Source organism: Coffea arabica, chromosome 4c (assembly GCF_036785885.1).
Source record: "Coffea arabica cultivar ET-39 chromosome 4c, Coffea Arabica ET-39 HiFi, whole genome shotgun sequence".
NCBI lineage: Eukaryota > Viridiplantae > Streptophyta > Magnoliopsida > Gentianales > Rubiaceae > Coffea > Coffea arabica.
This window is the reverse complement of record NC_092316.1, coordinates 7,268,239-7,287,347: the sequence shown is the minus strand read 5'-3', so window position 1 is coordinate 7,287,347 and position 19,109 is coordinate 7,268,239. Positions and strand designations below refer to the sequence as shown.

General features: G+C 38.6%; 1 protein-coding gene, 1 non-coding gene and 1 pseudogene across 2 annotated transcripts; 1 reads left to right on the top strand and 2 right to left on the bottom strand.

Annotated features, from left to right (window-relative positions):
* The first annotated feature begins 996 nt into the window (after positions 1–996).
* Positions 997–1,103, top strand: LOC113740500 (small nucleolar RNA R71). The gene has a single exon (XR_003460495.1). It is a non-coding gene; the product is annotated as a small nucleolar RNA R71 (small nucleolar RNA).
* A 10,819-nt stretch (positions 1,104–11,922) lies between these two features.
* Positions 11,923–12,546, bottom strand: LOC113738861 (kunitz trypsin inhibitor 5-like). The gene has a single exon (XM_027266138.1). It carries the CDS (start codon positions 12,544–12,546, stop codon positions 11,923–11,925), a length of 624 nt encoding a protein of 207 aa, XP_027121939.1.
* A 2,873-nt stretch (positions 12,547–15,419) lies between these two features.
* Positions 15,420–17,588, bottom strand: LOC113738860 (G-type lectin S-receptor-like serine/threonine-protein kinase SD2-5; annotated as a pseudogene).
* Between the last annotated feature and the right edge of the window lie 1,521 nt (positions 17,589–19,109).

Below are 19,109 nucleotides of genomic sequence, written 5' to 3'. Positions count from 1 at the left end.
TTGCGAAAGATCTCCAGGACCTCTTTTTCCTTGTCTTGCTTCTTTGGTTTCTCTAACCTGCTAGGAAAGGGAGGTGGATTAGTTTTAGCTGTAGGAATTGGGTTCGAGGGTACCTTTGCATTTTTGTTGTCTCTGCCCTCCTCTTCCAATTCTTTCTCAATCCGTTCCTCGTCCTTGTCTTTAGGAATCACCGGTTCGGATCCTTGAACTTCCTTGCCACTCCTCAAGGTCATTGCACTTACATTCTTTGGATTTGCCTCAGGTTGAGATGGCAACTTTCCTTGAACTTGGGACTCCAAACGATTGATTGTTATAGCCATTTGATTCATTTGATTTTGCAATGATTGCACCTGTCCCAATTGATTTCTCATGCTTTGCAGGTCTGAATCCGTCTTTTGTTGATTAGCAAGTAATTGCTTCATCATCTCTTCCATGGACGGACTTGAATTTGAAGGGGGTGGTAGTGGTGGTGGGCGAGGATGGTACTGCTGTTGGTGTCCTTGCTGTCTATTTGGCACAAAATTAGACTGCCTATTTCCTCCATAGCTAAGGTTGGGGTGATCCCTCCAACCAGGATTGTAGGTGTTTGAGTATGGATCATACGGCTTTCTTGGCGCGGGCGCGTGGCCAGCCATGTTCACCTGTTCTGCAGTTTCTTCTTGAACCAGTGGACACATTTCCGTAGGATGACCCACGGCAGTGCACACCCCACACACTTTGGCTTGTGAAGCATTCCCCACAGCTAATTGTCTTACAAAAGATGTTAATTCGGAGATCTGCTGTTGGATAGAGGACGTTTCCACCTCATTCACCCTGCGCGTCGGGATGTCCTCTCTTGAACCAAACTGTTGTGAGTTCTCAGCCATCCCTTCAATCAACTCCCATGCTCCTCGAGGAGTTTTGTTCACCAACGCCCCTCCACTTGCAGCATCGATTATGCTTCTGTCCCTGAAAAGCAACCCCTCATAGAAATATTGAATGAGCAGTTGCTCACTTATCTGATGCTGAGGGCATTTGGTGCATAGTTTCTTAAACCTCTCCCAGTACTCATAGAGTGACTCGTCTGGGTGTTGTTTGATGCCACATATCTCTTTCCTTAGGCTCGCAGCTCGAGACGCCGGAAAGTACTTGTCCAGAAATTTTTTCTTCAATTGGTCCCACGTGGTGATACTACCAGGCGGTAGGTAGTAGAGCCAGTCTTTCGCGGAGTCCTTCAAAGAGAAGGGGAAAGCCCTCATCTTTATTTGCTCTTCTGTAATTCCCGGAGGCTTCATACTGTTGCAAACGACGTCGAACTCTTGCAAGTGCTTGTAGGGCTCCTCACCTGGTAGACCATGGAAAGATGGCAAGAGATGAATTAAACCAGATTTTAGTTCAAAGGGAGTGTCATCATTTAAATTTGGAAAAGTAATGCACAAGGGCTGCTGATTTAAATCAGGAGCAGCCAACTCCTTTAATGTTCGTGTATTTGCCATAGTGACTTCCTCTTGGTCTGAATCACTCGAATTGTCACCAGACAAATTTGTCGGCTCAACCTCTGGATCAAGTCCCTGAGATGCAATACCGTATTGCTCTTCTCTGAGCCGCCTGGTTTCTTTTCTCGTTCTACGCGCGGTCTTCTCTACTTCAGGGTCGAAAATTAATTCACCTGTACGAGAAGAGCGAGACATGAACTAGAAAAAAAAATACCAGAAAATTAGAACAAAAATGAACTTAAAAAGAAACAAATAATTAACGCCAGTCCCCGGCAACGACGCCAAAAATTGACAGGTGTCGTGCCTGTGCAATAATAAATACCTGCTTAAAAAAAATAAATTTTCTGTGTATAGTAATAAGCAGGGTCGAATCCACAGGGACTGGAAAAAAATTTGATTCTTTTTAAATTCGAGACATGGGGGATTTTTATCAAAATGAAATTAAAAATAAATAATTAAACAATTTAACTAAAAATAATTAACCAAAAATAAATAATTAATTAATACAATTGTAAATAGCAATTAAATAAATGATAAATAAATTCTAACCAAGGATACAACTACGTAGACACAGTCCATTCATCCGATCATTGATGCAAAGAAAGTTCACTTAATTTTATTAACAGGTTAGTTATAGTCGCCGATAAGCTCTAACGACCAGCTTTTCCTTAATTTATTGATAACCAAGGTACGACCGTTGATTACCCCTAACCAGGAAATACTCCTAGGTACGACCGCAGGAATTAATTTCCTAATTGCATTAAAAACTAGAAAAGCCTAACCCAAATTAATAACACGCTACGAGGGTTATTTAAATCAGATTGCATGTTCCCCTAGTATGTGAAAATACTAGTTGTCACTAATATTAACCAACTAAACAATTACGGATTTAATTGATTAATTTGACAAGAGATTAAGAAGTCAAATTGCACATCGGGCCCTTGATATCCAATTAACAAAATAATCCCATGGAAATTAAAATAGAAAACATGCAAATATTAATAAATTAAGGAACACGTAAAATTAATTAGATCTCACAGATATTTGGGACTGCGTCTTCGCGTTGATCCTTGACTAGAGGAGAAGATTAGCCACGCCTCATAAGAAAATTCCCACGCAATTCAATTGAATTTAAAGACATCATCTTTCTTCGCTAATTGAGAGAGTGAATAACAAAGCTCTCGGAAGAGAATAAGAAAATTGCACACTAGAATTCAACAAACCAAAACAACTCCATATTCTCTCCTCTGGAACATCCCTCGGAGAGAAAACTAAAAACTCCTCTATCCTCCTACGGAGCTTCTCTGGAGAGAAAACTCAAAACTAGTCTAATGTCTTCTGAAGCTCGTCCCATTTCTTCATATATAAAAAACCAGCCAAAATGGAGACATCACCCCACGTCCTTCAAAGAGGTCATCATTTCTCTACACAATCATTTCCATTCCACTCAAAACAAAAGCAATTGTCGGTTTTCTTTTTGACCAAGTGCACACGTTCACCAACAAGAAAGCAAAACCACAAATGTGCAAAGAAAGCACACTTTAGACAATACAACTTATTTGCGGTCCCCACCAACTTTGACATGTTGTCTAGCCAAATTGAATTCCCAAATGCAATTCCATTCTTCTACGTTGGTTTGCACCAAAATTGTGCAAAGTTTCACAATAATCTTCTCAAGAGGTTTCTGCTCCAATTTCTGAAATTATATCCAAATACCAAATATAAATATATATTGACAATTAAAGCAAATTAAAGCAATATTTGGCAAGGATAAAAAGGAAAATTAACAATAAAATTACTAACAATTAACACCCTATCAGAAAATCTCGAGGGGATACCATTTCTTTGCTCAGCGTTTCTTGAAAAACACCAACAGGGCAAGTATAATTGCAAATGCTGGATAAAGTAAACCGTCCACCTCTGAATTTGCAGTTGACAGTGGCTAGTAAAATGCAGTATTAGAGGTCAGTTTGAAGCTTCTTTGCAGCTACATCAAGCACTGGCTCGGATGCTTCAGCACCTGACGAAAGGAGAAGTTTGTGGAAATGGAAAATATTACATGAAAGGGTGGTGAAAAGTAGTGATGTCTTCAACATTAGTGGTACTTCTTAGCTTATCACTTAACCAAGTAAAGATTGAACGTTTGACGATGTAAAAAATGGCTTCCATCTTCTGCTTATAAATAGCTAATGCCAGTCCAGAAGGATCAGGTTGCACGTAGTACCGTAGGACACTGGAGCTGTGGCTGCCTGAAACTGATTTTCCAAACATATTTGCTTCCATTCACCTTTTGATTGGACGGAATTTGGCTTCGTTTTATTGTTTTGAGCTAATGAATTCTATCAAATTTGTCTAAATACACAGGTTCATTCAAACCCAATCAAAAGCCACTGGTGGGTTTTCACTATTTTTTCTACTTCTTCAGGGATCAATTTATAATGTTTTAGGTCAGCCAGCAGTACCCAGGATTAACATCATCACTGGCCTAAAATTATCTGGAGTGATGTTTTAAGTAATAAATAATAACATGCAAATCTTGGTACTTCAGCCAACAGCACTATGGAGTACGTCCCAAGGAACTGCATTTAGTCAAAGAAGTTAGTCCTTGGTGCATAGTTTTTGGCTTCACAACTTACTATTTTACTTTTTTTTTTGTTTGGGGCGGATGTTACACAGGATGGAATTGTTTCGAATTTTTAGAAATTTAAAATTAAATTTGACCAATACATATTTTAAAATTTGATGTCAACAGCTTATGTTCTTTATTATAACTCTCGAAATCAAAAGGAAAGTGCAAGCTACCTGTTGAGTTCAAGATGATCCAATTCAACTTGGTTTCATTACTTGATTGTGAGCTAAGCTGGCCAGTCAACTTAACACTTTGGTTCGTGCTACTCTAGAGATAATTGAAGGTTCTAACACGATTGAAGTTCTTATTCAAGAAGAATCCTCAAGTGTTAATGCCATTCGGGTTGATCAAGACATTGGTCAGAAGACTTGCGTTCGACAAGGCGTGGGCACATCAGTTTAGTCATTTGTTATAAAGTTCATATACTGTAGTCCGATTGGTAGTCTTTGTTAGTGAGTCAATTTTACGTTGTTTAGTCTTGGTTTTCCTAGTTATTTTAGGAGTTTTATAGTCGGCCAACTTTGGAAAGACACAAGGCTGCAAGTAGTCACTAGGGTCTCCTAGTTTGAATCAGTTTCCTGTCTTGTAAACCCTATAAAAAGGGGTTAAATGTTCTTTCATCAAAGAGACAAGTATTTTCCAGCAAAACTGTTAGGAGCGGGTAATTGGGTTAGAAGTTGGGAATTCGGGTCAGGAATTGAGGGCATGAAACGATGTCGTTTCATTTAATAGAAATGATATTGGGTAGGGCGGCTAATTGCTGAGTCGGATGAATGTATTAAAGGTGGGCCCACCTGTGTACCAGCAGACAAGAAAATAACTGAATTCGTTAATTCCCTCTCTACTCATTTCTCTCTCTCTGTTCTCTCTCTTTCTTTCTTATTTCTCTCTTTCCTTCCGGATACCCTTCCCTCGCCAGGTTCCATTCAAATTACATGATTAGCACTTCAGAGCTTAACAATTGGTAATCAGAGCTTTAGATCCTTGGAGTGAGATCAAATCCATGGCAGAAGGTACGAGATTCAGAACATTGGAGGAACAAGTTAAGAGGCAGGAAATCAAACTCCAAGAACTGATGGAATCTCTACTTTCACATCAATCGGAGCAGCAACAGCTCAAGAACAACTTAACAATGGAATTGGAAGAAAACAACAAACGGATGGAGAATATGTTGTCAGGAATGGAACAGAACTTCAGCAAGTCTCTGGATCAGAAATTCAATGCACTGCTATCCAGGATGACTACTGCGCAGGAAAAAGTAGCGGACAGAGGAGAAAGAATCATGATGGATCAAGGATCACTTCTTCCTACGCCGCCACCTCATCAAAGATTGCAACCTGAAGGAGATCAACAGAATTCCTACAGAAGAGACTGGAGTAAGTATCAACTTCCTAATCCTCCTAAGATAGATTTGCAACTGTTTAGTGGAGAAAATCCTAGGGAATGGTTGCGCAAATGTGATAAATACTTCATGAATTATCAAATTCTGGAAAATTAGAAGGTTGAAATCATAGAAATGTACTTAGATGGAAGAGCGGACAAGTGGTTCCAAGGTATTAAACTTGAAAGGCTTGAGTTGAGTTGGACAGAATTTGGAGATCTGTTATGCAAACGATTCACAGACAGTATTTGCAAGGATATAGTAGAGGAATTTAATAAGTTGCAACAGGAAGGCAGTGTGAAGGAATATCAGGAGCAGTTCGAAGAATTGAAACCACTAATGTTAATTAAGAACAGGAATTTAGATGAAACCTACTTCATTTCTAGCTTCATTAGTGGCATGAAGGAGGAGATCAAACCTATGCTTAGGATGCTGAGGCCTGCTACTTTGACTGAAGCTTTCGAACTGTCTCAGTGGCAGGAGTGCTCACTCCAGGTGCAGAATAAAAACTCTAAACAGTTGGGAGAGGGTAGGTTTGGATTTTCAAGGAGTAATACATCAGTGGTAGACAGCAACACTTACAAGGTCCCTGTCAGTAATGCTCTTAAGGGCCCTAGGTACAGTAACAAGGTGCAGGAAGATGCTAAGGACGTGAAGAGGATTTCAACACAGGAGCTGCAGTATAGAAGAAGTAGGGGACTGTGCTTCAAGTGTGGGGAAAAATATGGTGTAGGACATCAGTGTAAGCGAGGGTATGTAAACTGTATGATATTGGAGGATGAAGAGGAGGCAGTATTTGAAGATGCTGTGGGTGAGCAGGATGAACAGACAGGGAATCCAGGACAAACTATGGAGCTGTCCCTACATGCATTGTCTGAATCCCTGAGAAGGAAAACAATCACATTGACAGGCAACCTGGATGGGGAGAAAGTTTTTATTTTGGTAGATACGGGTAGTTCAGACAGTTATATCAACAGTGAAATGGTAATTGGGATGGATATTGCTTACAGAATGGTTAAACAGCCATTTTCTGTCATAATGGGAAATGGAACTACTGTGACCAGCAATGCTATCTATCCCAATGTGCACTGAAAAATTAACCAACATAGTTTCAGATTTGATTTGAAGGTGATGGAGTTAGAGGGATGGGACATAATTTTAGGGGTGGACTGGATGACACACTTTAGTCCTATCACGTTTGACTTCCAACAACTCAGGATATCTTTACACAATGAAGGAAATGAAATTCACTTACATGGACAAGCAGAAGATTGTGATATGGATTTGATCAGAGGAAGAGACCTGAGAACCTTCATAGAGTATAAAAGACAGATGTGCTTGGCTTTGAACTGTAAGAAGGAGGTAGAAGAAGAAGCAACAGTTATTCCCCAGGAAATCAGGGAGGTGCTTCAGGATTATGATGATGTGTTCCAGACTCCAAAATCCTTGCCCCCTCACAGGAGTGTGGACCATGAGATTCTTCTCAAAAAGGAGGCACAACCCTTCAAGTTGAAGCCCTACAGGTACCCCCATTGCCACAAGGAGGAAATAGAGAAACAGGTGGAAGAAATGCTTCAGAAAGGAATAGTCAAGTACAGCAACAGCCCTTTTGCTTCACCTGTTCTGCTAGTTAAGAAGAAAGAAGTGACTTGGCGTTTCTGTGTGGATTATAGAAAATTGAATGAAATGACCATCAAGGACAGGTTTCCAATTCCCAATGTGGATGAACTACCGGACGAGTTAGTAGGGTCTGTTTACAAGATAAAATTGGATCTCACCGCAGGGTACCATCAGATCAGGGTTAAGCCTCATGACACCTTCAAGACTGCCTTCCAAACTCACTGTGGGCACTTTGAATTCTTGGTCATGCCCTTTGGGCTTACTAATGCACCAGCTACTTTCCAATCATTGATGAATCAGATATTTCAACCTCATCTGAGGAGGTTTGTATTGATTTTTTTTGATGATATTCTGGTATATAGCCCTAGCATGGATGCTCATGTTCAACACTTGAGGGCTGTATTCGAGATTCTAAGGAAACACCAACTTTATGTGAAAAGATCTAAGTGTGCATTTGCTCAGAAGAGGGTTGACTACTTAGGGCATACTATCACAGATCAGGGTGTTAGCATGGACTGCTCAAAAGTTAGCAGCATTCTGCAGTGGCCTGTGCCTTAGTCAGTTAAGGAGTTGAGGGGTTTTCTGGGTCTTACAAGGTATTATAGGAGGTTTATCCAATACTATGGTCTGGTTTGTAAACCACTCACTGAATTACTAAGAAAGGATAACTTCAAATGGAACAGTCAAGCTCAGGGTGCATTCGAACACTTAAAAAAATTGATGTGCTCAGCTCCAGTTCTGCAGTTACCAGATTTTACAAAACCTTTTGTGGTTGAGACAGATGCGAGTGGGGGAGGAATTGGAGTTGTCTTAATGCAGGAAGGACACCCCATTGCCTTCCTGAGTAAGGCACTTTCAGTCGAAAACTTGGGACTCTCAGTCTATGAAAAAGAACTGTTAGCTCTGGTAATGGCTGTCACAAAATGGAGACACTATCTGGTGGGCAACCATTTCATTATAAGGACTGATCATCAGTCACTGAAATATCTCTTGGACCAGAAGCTTAACACTGCTATCCAACACAAGTGGATGACTAAACTCTTGGGGTTGGACTATAAGATAGAATATAAGAAGGGAGCTGAAAATTTGATAGCGGATGCCTTATCCAGGAGGCATGAACCTGCACAACCAATTGAGCTGGGGTCCTGCTTAGCCATCTCATCGGTTAAACCTGGATGGATGAAGGAGTTGCAGAAGAGCTATGAAGGGGACTTGCAATGCCAAGATATCATGAGCCAACTGGTTCTACACCCTAATGCACACGCGGAGTATAGCCTGATGGATGGAATTCTGAAGTATCAGGGAAAGATTTATGTAGGGGGAGCCAACTGATTCAGACCTTGCATGACTCTGCCTTGGGGGGGCACTCAGGCCAAAGGAACTGCTGGCAGAAGCTCAAATCCTTGTTTTATTGGCCTGGAATGAAGCAGGCAGTGATTGCATATGTGCAGAACTGTGATACTTGCCAAAAGAATAAAGCTGAGCATGTTCCTTATCCCGGATTGCTACAACCAATTTCTATTCCTCAACAAGCTTGGCTTCACATCACTATGGATTTTATTGAGCGATTGCCTAAGTCACAAGGGTATGACATTGTTCTGGTAGTAATAGACAGATTCACCAAGTCTGGGCACTTCATCAGACTTACTCATCCCTTCATAGCTAAGACAGTCGCTCAGGTTTTCCTAGACCATATCTACAAGCTGCATGGACTGCCAGAGTCTATTATCACTGATAGAGACAAAGTGTTCACCAGTGTGTTCTGGAAGGAGCTTTTCAAATTAGTTGGAGTGAGTCTTCATTATTCATCAGCTTATCACCCTCAGACTGACGGCTAGAGTGAAAGGTTAAACCAGTGTGTAGAAAGCTATCTGAGGTGCATGACTGGTGAACTACCCTCACAGTGGAGCAAGTGGCTACCACTGGCAGAATGGTGGTACAATTCCACTTTCCATTCTAGCTTGAATATGACCCCTTTTGAAGCTTTGTTTGGCTACAAACCTACACCATTGCCACTAGGGCCATATCTGGACTCAGTGGTACCTACAGTGACTGATATGGTCCAAGAGAGAAGCAGGATTTCAAGCTACATCAAGGAACATCTTGCGAAAGCTCAACAGCGTATGAAGCACTATGCGGACCAGCACAGGACTGAGAGGAGTTTCTCGGAAGGAGATTGGGTGTTCTTGAAGCTACAACCTTATAGGCAGCAAACTGTAGCAGTAAGGAAATGTCTCAAATTGGCTGCCAAGTATTACGGACCATTCCAGGTTGAGGAGAAGGTGGGAGCAGTAGCCTACAAGCTTAAACTACCAGCTGATGCGAAAATTCACCCTGTGTTCCATGTTTCTCTTTTAAAAAGGAAGCTAGGACCGCTGAAATCCAGCTCTCCTAAGTTACCAGAACTGGACGACTGTGATCAATGTCCATTGAGACCAGAAACCATACTTAAGCGAAGGGCTATCCTGCGTGAAGGAAGGACTGTCATCCAATTCTTGATCAAGTGGAATCACTTGGGCTATGATGAAGCTTCGTGGGAAGATAAGTCGTTCATTGACAACCAGTTTCCTGAGTTCCAGACTTGAGGACAAGTCTGTTCTTGTGAGGGAGGAATTGTTAGGAGCGGGTAATTGGGTTAGAAATTGGGAATTCGGGTCAGGAATTGAGGGCATGAAACGATGTCATTTCATTTAATAGAAATGATATTGGGTAGGGCGGCTAATTGCTGAGTCGGATGAATGTATTAAAGGTGGGCCCACCTGTGTACCAGCAGACAAGAAAATAACTGAATTCGTTAATTCCCTCTCTACTCATTTCTCTCTCTCTGTTCTCTCTCTTTCTTTCTTATTTCTCTCTTTCTTTCTTATTTCTCTCTTTCCTTCCGGATACCCTTCCCTCGCCAGGTTCCATTCAAATTACATGATTAGCACTTTTGAAGGTTCTAACACGATTGAAGTTCTTATTCAAGAAGAATCCTCAAGTGTTAATGCCATTCGGGTTGATCAAGACATTGGTCAGAATACTTGCGTTCGACAAGGCGTGGGCACATCAGTTTAGTCATTTGTTATAAAGTTCATATACTGTAGTCCGATTGGTAGTCTTTGTTAGTGAGTCAATTTTACGTTGTTTAGTCTTGGTTTTCCTAGTTATTTTAGGAGTTTTATAGTCGGCCAACTTTGGAAAGACACAAGGCTGCAAGTAGTCACTAGGGTCTCCTAGTTTGAATCAGTTTCCTGTCTTGTAAACCCTATAAAAAGGGGTTAAATGTTCTTTCATCAAAGAGACAAGTATTTTCTAGCAAAACATATGTATGTGTGAGAGAGTTCTCTCTTGACTCTTTGTAGCTACCTCTGAACATTTTAGAAGAGTTCTAAGTGTTCGTTCGGCTTATCAGAAAGTAACTTCTCAATCTCTCTCTGTTTGTGCAGGTTAACTTTATCTCTTGGTCCTAGTTCCTAAATTGCTCAAACAAAATGCTATGTTGTCAGACTTTTGATGTAGATTAAGTTTTTTCGTGACTTTTCTGCAAAGAATTAATCTTTCTTGAACTATAGTGCATACATTAGTGGATTTTCAAGGAAATAAGTGAGGAAAGACTCTTTTAAAGGAAAACAAGAGTTGGGAGACGGTTGGGCTAGATGGTAAGGTGAGAGAGATTATAAGTAAACGGGTTGGCTTCAAGTTGAAAGAAGGAAAACAAAAGCCGCGACAAAATCTTCAACCATCCCTTGAACTTCATACTGTACATTTGTCTTCAACAGCCCTTGAACTTCCTATGCCTAGTTCCTGAAATAAATAGTGTAAGGAAATAACACAGTACTTTTGCCAAAAATTTGGGAACTTCTATATGTGTCGACTTCTCTGTATATTGTCCTGCACATGTTATGGGAAGCAGAGCTCTTTCTTTGAATACTTGTACTTTGTGGAAAGATTATATATATATTGTACGTTTCATAGTTTTATTGATAAGTTGTTGAGTTTACACAAAGATTGGGGCTCCCCATATCAATTTACATCACAGATTGAACGTTAATCCAACTCTATTGCTAAACTATTTACAAAAGAATGGGATCATGGAAAGATTATATTGCACCCAAAAAAAAAAGAAAGAAAGGAACATATGAAATTGAACATGTAGATTATATTTCATTGCTTTATTTATCGTTAAAAAGTAACATAACTAATAACAGTTACAATGCACGAGATATGCAATATGAATAATCTTTCCTACATTGATACTATATACACCAACTAGTGTTCAAGAAACTAAATGAAAATTCACTTTTTAAGTGGAAAAAAGAAAAAAAAAATCAAGACTACCAGAATTAAATAGTGTAAAGAAATAACATGGTACTTTTGCCATAAATTCGAGAACTTCTATTTGTATCTGCTACAGCATATATTGTCCTGCATGTGTTTTGGGAAGCAGAACTCTTTCTTTGAATATTTGTACTTCATGGAAAAATTATATATCACAACAAAAAAGAAAAAAAAAGAAAGAAAGAAAGGAACATATGATTTGAAGCGGAATGAAAGATGTAGATTATATTTCATTCACTTTATTTATTGTTAAAAATTAACATAGCTAATAAGAGTTACAATGCACGAGATATGCAATATGTAACACTAACACACATGCGACGAAACTAGTTCTTTTAAAAAAAAAGGACTTAGAATGCTTCCTTATTACATGGTTTTCCCCCATTTTCCAGGGAGATTTCCTTATTACCAGTATTATTTTATATTTTTTGTCACAAGCTTATAGCATTACACAGAATACATCCAAGAAAATCAACTGATCTCGAATCTCATGATTTTCATGCCTGCTTGAATACGACCCTAAGTGGATAATCGTTCAGAAACAAACGTCTTTCCCCATTCTGGTACAATATGCCAACATCTTTGCAAATAACATCACAATTGCTGCAGACTGTGGGACAATAAACAAGCTTGTAGTCATAGCCAAATTTTTGAATTTTGAACCAACTGCCTAAAGTCGCAGGACCAGGATTTCCAACAACTCCACCGATGGATACAAAGCTATCAACCAATGGATCAAGATAATTATCAACCCTCCAAACCGGAGATTCGCCACAGGTTTCTGGATAAGCAAATTCGATGTTTAAATCTGTCGAGGTACGAACAACACCATGTCTCGGTTTCACAGGCGAAAATGTCAAGGGGATGCCATTTCTTTGCTCAGACAATTCTTGAAACACGCCAACTGGGCAAGTGTCATTGCCAATGCTCGATAACGCAAGCCCTCCACCTCTGAACCTTCCGCGGACTTTGGCAGGTAATATGTAGTAGTAGTGGTTAGTTCGAAGCACATTTCCATCTATATCGAGCACTGGCTCGGGTTCAGCAGCTGAAGAGAAGGAGGAGACTGTGGAAATGAAAAATAGAAGGAATGAAATCATGAAGAGCAGTGATATCTTCATTGTTAGTACTTCTCAGCTTATCACTCAACCAAGAAAAGATTGCAGTGTTTGAGGATGTGGAAAATGGCTACAATCTCCTGCTTAAATAGCTAATGCTAGTACAGATGGATTAAGGTTGTCATGTGCTATAAAAACACTGGAGCTGTGGGCTGCCTGAAACTGATTTTCCGAATACATTTTGTTACATTTCCATTTTGATTAGATAGATTTTGACTTCATTTTATCGCTCTGAACTGATAAATTCTATCAAGTTTGTATAACAAACAGGTAGATTCAAAACCAATTAAAAGCTACAGGCGGGCTTTAGCTACCATTTGAATTTGATCAGGGATGGATTGTAGTCTTTTAGGTCAGCCAGCACTCAGGAGCAAGATATTCATTGCCAAAATGTTGCAGTAATATTACTGTGAATAAGACGTAAGCCAATTTATCTTTTAAGCTGGTCCAAATCTTAGTACTTCAGCCAATTGTAACATGTGGAGTGCGTTTGCACGAAGTCAAAGAAATTGATCCTTGGTGCACTTCGTTTTCGGCTTCAAAAGTTACTGCTTAACTTTTTTGCTAGTGGGGTTGGAACTACTTCATGTTGCATTTTTGAGTGATGTAAATAATGCAAAAACTGGTCTACTAAAAGAAATAAACACAAGTGTTCAAATTAAAAACATAGATTTTAGAATTTAATCTTCCAACAAAAAAGAATGTCATTTCTCAGTCTCTATTTCAGTTTTGACGATGCCTACATACAAACTGGAGGCCATTAACAAGCTTATATAAAAGCAATGTTGTTAAACTCGAATCGTATAGCGACTCTGCTAAACTATTGGGTCAAAAATCAACTAGTTAGATTGGTCGGACCATTCTAAAAAATTTTCTAGTATCAGCATGACGTCATAATTATTTTTTATTTTTATAAGTTTCAGAAATATTGGAATTAAGCTCTAGGTTATATTCGGTTAATCATACAAAATGTGCCAAAAATATTAGACTTGCAATCAAACATACACCTAATAATTATATATAAAAATATAAATTCATGGCTAAAATATGTCCATTCTCCAAAACAACTTGAAAAACTAAATTAAAACAAATTAATGCAAACTGGAATCGCTGGTACTAAACTAATAAGATGATAGGGATGAAAATATCTTGATTTATAGATCATTCATGAAAGCGAGTGATTTTGGTATTTTCACTAATTGAATGACATTTTCTTATTCCTATTAATAAATAAAAGTCTTAAAGTTTAGATAACTCAAATTATGTTTGGAAAAAAAACAAGAAAAGTTTGAGAAATGGGTCAACCAGTCAAATTAGGTCACCAGTTTAACTGATTTTTGATGACTTTGACTGATTTTTTATCAAAATGATTTTGTACGACAAATCAGTTCGAAAAGAAGGCCGATTTACAGTTGGATCGATCATACTAGTCAGTCCGGCCCGAATTTAACAACGCTGGATCAAAGCCCAAATCTTGTCAATCTTCAGCCAACTTCTGTAATAAATATGATTTGGGTCCGTCAATGTGATATGGTACTGGACCTGGTTTTCCTTCTACCCTTCCTACTTATTTTAGGAATACTGTCGACAGCTGAAGAATCAAAATGATCAATATGGACAGACGTTACAAGTTTTGGTGAAAACATAATTATTGTTTAGGTCTATTGAAATCCGAATTGCACATTTCTTGTAGTTTACTAAAGTAGAGTTGCAAACGAACCGATTCGAATCGAATTTTAGCCTAATCAATTCGAGTCTTAATTCAATTTTACCAAGTTTGAACTCGACGAATTCTCAATGTAAAGTTGAACTAAAGTTCAACCTCAAATTCAGGTCGAATAGCGTTTGAACTCTTGTCTACTCAAGCTTTCAAAAATTAAACAATAATTATTATATTTTTTAAAAAGTAAATAAAATAGCAATTTTTCCTTTAATACATAATGAAATATTCGGGATATATATGTAATTTTGCTAATAAAATAAAAAAATAATATATATATACATATATGAAATATCGAGCGGCTCATAATATATATACAAATAATAAAATATTAGTGTTGTCCGAGCTTGAATCAAGTTTTGATCGAATTGAATTACGAGCGCCCGCGAGCGGCTTGACTTATCTGCAACCCTACTCGGAGAAATTGCCACTGGGAGACCTGGTAGGCTCACCCATTGAGTCTTGGATGACATCGAGTGGGCTACTTTTATCCCCGAGATAACATGACTGGACATTATCAAGTGGGCAAGTTTGTTTGTGTTAATGATGCAACGTGAGTGATAACAAGCAACGACAAATTAGACACACTAGCCTACAAGGCAAATTCCTCAAAAAAAAAAAAAAAAAAAAAAGAAGCCTACAAGACAAATATTGGACTGATAGAACTATGAGATTTCGACAAAATAATATTATTAACTAGCTAGTAAAAAAAAATAGTTTTCTCATTAAGTGGAGATTCAAAAACTAAATGCTAATATTTATTTATTTATTATCTAAATGAACATATTTAGGAACGCATAATGCAATGACAAGGTGGCATGTTAAATAAGTAAGATTTAATGGTGGTCAGATGTTTAACAAGAAACTCGTTATTCACTATGTATGATTCATTCCCACTTTTACTCTGGAAACTTTGCATGACTGGCTATAAACTTAGCCAATGGTTATAGCAGAACACTAATGTCAATGCTAATGTCTGTCGAAGTCATAATTAATGAGAAATTACACTATCATTCATTAGTAATTTTCATATTTCATATACTTCGGAGAGTCCAAAGCTACTTATTAGTTACTTGAATGGCCACATAGTTTAAATTGCGCTGCTTCTCAACGCTCTGCCTTTCCTTGTTTTATTTCTACTTTTATGTAAAAAGATTTGCCCTGTTTTTCTGACTGGATTGATGAACCAAAAAAATGTGGAGCAGACAGATTCGTAGTCTAAGTCACCAAACAGCACACCATCAAGTCTTCAAGTCTTGCTTCTTCTGCTTTTCTGTTGAAAACACTCAGCAAGTGCCTGTCTTCCTCGATCTGAGACCAATCCAAATTCTTCCGCCCACAAAGGATTTCCGACATCACGATGCCAAAGCTGTAAACATCCACTTTTTCTGTGATCACGGAGCTCAACCATTCAGGAGCCAAATACCCTGGTGTTCCTCTCATCCTTGTAATGACTCTGCTCTGATCCTTTTCAACCTGCTTTGACAATCCAAAATCAGCAACTTTTGCATTGAAGTTCTGATCTAAGAGGATGTTTTGGGGCTTGATGTCAAAATGAATTATTTTATAACTGCAGTCTTCATGGAGATAAGCTAATCCCTTAGCAATGTCTGTGATGATTCTTCTCCTTGCACTCCATGGAAGAGATTGTTTCTCCTTTCCACCATAGATCCATTTATCCAAAGATCCACTTGCCATGTACTCGTAAACCAAAAGCCGGTGCGATTTCTCAAAACAAAAACCAATAAGTTTTACCAAGTTAACATGGTGGATGCTACCAATTATCTGCACTTCCGCTATAAAGGAGTCCTTCACTTGAGCCAAACCATCAAGACACTTGACTGCTATCTTCGTGCCATTACTTAGTGCCCCTTCATAAACAGAACCAAATCCTCCTTCCCCAAGTTTTTTGCTAAAATCTTCTGTCACTGCTTTCAAGTTCTCATAAGAGTATCTTGCAGGCATTCCTGGTACCTTGCTCAGAAAATCCACCTCAATTTCATTGGATTCCTTGAATACTCTCATTAAAAGAACCAGACAAGAACCGACTAGACATGCCACACCAAAGAAACCGCCAAATGTTGATGCCGGTATAACTGTTTTACGCCTTGCCTTATTGACACGAGTATTTTGTACCTTAACAAGAAGAGTTGTACTATATGCTGATCCGCCATAATTCTCATTGTTAATAATAGAAAAAACTTCACTTAGCAATAAGCAACTTCCGTTGCTTCTTAAATGTTTAAGCCATGGATCTGTATAGGAAAACACAGCTGCTTTGCATGAACAGTTACTTAGACACCTACTTTTGCACTCCTCCATGACGGTATGCATTTTGTCCAAGCTAGTTTCAAATGCAAAGTAAGATGTATTCTTTAGCTCCAGAAGACTATGATCGTGGACGTGATCACAAGAAATTGGATTGAGCAGAGAACATCCAAGTTCTGGTTTTCTGAAATTTATTTAGCTGAAATAACTCTCGTGGGCATTTGTTCCTTCAATACAACCACATTGCCCTTCTGTACAGAGTACAGACCCCATAGTTGCCACACACCATAGGGTATCCACAATCACCGGCACCGACATATGCGTTCAAAAGATCAATTACCTCCGTAAATCCATTAGATCCCCACTGATATACCTTTAAATGCCCAGCAGGCCCAAACTTCATGAATTGAGCTACTGATGCTAGAGGAATGGTAAAGTCATTGAAGCCTCCGTTCCTGAACTCATAATAAGGATAACTATTGATGCCAGACACATAGTATCTTTGTGGTGGATCAGACTCTATATAAGCTGACAAGCCATCAGAGCCAACAGCAAGAGAAAGCGGACCTTGACTCCAATTGGATGCGGAAACACTAGCTACCAGCTTCTGCCCACGAGCCAACTTCTGTCCCAGAAGTAACGAGTCGGTGGGATGATCAAAAGACTGCCAAATGGGTTCATTGTTGGGCCCAAACAGTACGAGATTTCCCATTTCTGTCAAGTTTAAGCCTGAAACAGACCTTCCCCTCGTATTGCTGGACCATATCAAGGTGCCATTAGAGTTTGCCAAGACCAGATCTCCGTCTTCCTTAAGTTGCAATATTGCATTACTCTGAACAGGATTATTCCCGTTAGCAGACCAGACTAATTCTGGGGCCTGCAGAAATCCACGTCCATCAATATTAATTACCCGACCTTGGGAGATGAGAACTCCAAAGGCAAAGAGGCATTCACTATCACTATCTCCTGTGTTACAGTAAAAGCTGCACACATAAGTTGGTCCATCACTTTCCCTCAGGAGGATGGGTACCACTGTACCCGTGCCATTGATCAACATGGCCCCAGAAGCATGGTTAATCCACAAAGCGGGAAGATGGGCAGTTGCATTATAATTTCTTTTTTGGACATTCAGAGCGGGAAGATTTGCAGTTGAATTATAATTTCTTTATCGGACATTCAGAGATGATGAGGACGACAGAAGCAGACTAGCAAGAAAAAAGGCAAAACATAATCTCTGCTCTACAACCATCATTGCTTGACTTAGCTGGTTGTTTGGCTTATAAGCTTGCATAAAGAAAATACGAAGGCAAGGTTTGCCTCAGCTCAAAATACAAGCTGAGCCAATTTAGGATAGACAATCTCTTTCTTCATCACATTATGTGAATTCTCTGCTTGGCCGTGATCTGCGGTGATCTTCATTTTCAACAGGTTGATGCGTGCTTGTTTCTCCCAGTATCTTGACTTCTCCGTTGTTTACTTTGAATAATAGAGATATGCGCGTTTGGCTTTTCAAATTCTTAGTTGAAAGACTGGGCAATAGCGATTGTTGTCCACAACAGCGTATGGATTGGGTTGGATAAATGCCTATTGAAACAAAGAAATTTCTTAGAAGCCCTTCATCATTCCTTTATTCCTCATACAAGTACCGTGAAAACATTTTTTTTTTTTTTTACGAAGTATCCCATCGTAGGTGTCAAGTCAACCAAAAGAAAAGGATATGTAATTTGAGCATTTATAAGTCATGTAATTCTTCAAATGGTATTCCGCTTTATCTTTTGAGATCCAATTTAACTAGCTTTTCAGTTCTGCAAAAGCCCTTTTTTCATAGCGAAATGATATTAATCACGGTTAATTTCAGCACTATTATCTCGCTCCCTAAGCAGACATCCTACACTTGATTGCAGAAATTTAAATTTCAGAAACTAAAACAAACTTTTAAACATTAAAATTTTTTTCCTCTTCCAAATTAGAAATAATTGGGTATGCATTTGTAAGTTGCAATAGCCAATAAGGTTTGTTAAAAAGGGTTCACTTTACCCTCTTAACGTTTGGTGCCACTATCAATTTCTCCCTTAACATTACTTTTAGTCACTTTACCCCCAAGACTAACGGTCAAACGTAACAAAGTTTGTTAATTAAAGTGAAAAGATATGTTTAACCCTTAAAATATTATCACTTTACCCCCATAAACTATAGTCTTATTATCAATTACCCCTCTAGAGTTATTTTTTAGGTAATTTATCTTACCATTAAACCAACTTAGCAAGTTAAAAAACTTTAGAAGAAAATATCCTCCTCTTTGCATAATAAAAATAATAAAAAATTTAGAGTAACTCTTCTCCGTTTTAGTATCAAGAAAAAAAAGTTGAAGTATTAATTTCTTTCTTCTTGGCAATCTTATTAATATTAAAGAAAAAAAGAAAGATGGAGAGGGGAAGGGGGAGGGGAAGAGAGAGAGCTCAATTCTTTAAAAATTACAAATAAGAAAGAATTAAATACTTTTATTATTTTAAAATTATTTCACTTTTCTGTTTACTACCAAATTTCAATTCTAATCCCGACAACTTTAAAGTAATAC

Bases quoted from the DNA above. Each gene is read 5' to 3' on its own strand.
- LOC113738861 (XM_027266138.1), bottom strand. From the start codon at position 12,546: ATGAAGATATCACTGCTCTTCATGATTTCATTCCTTCTATTTTTCATT.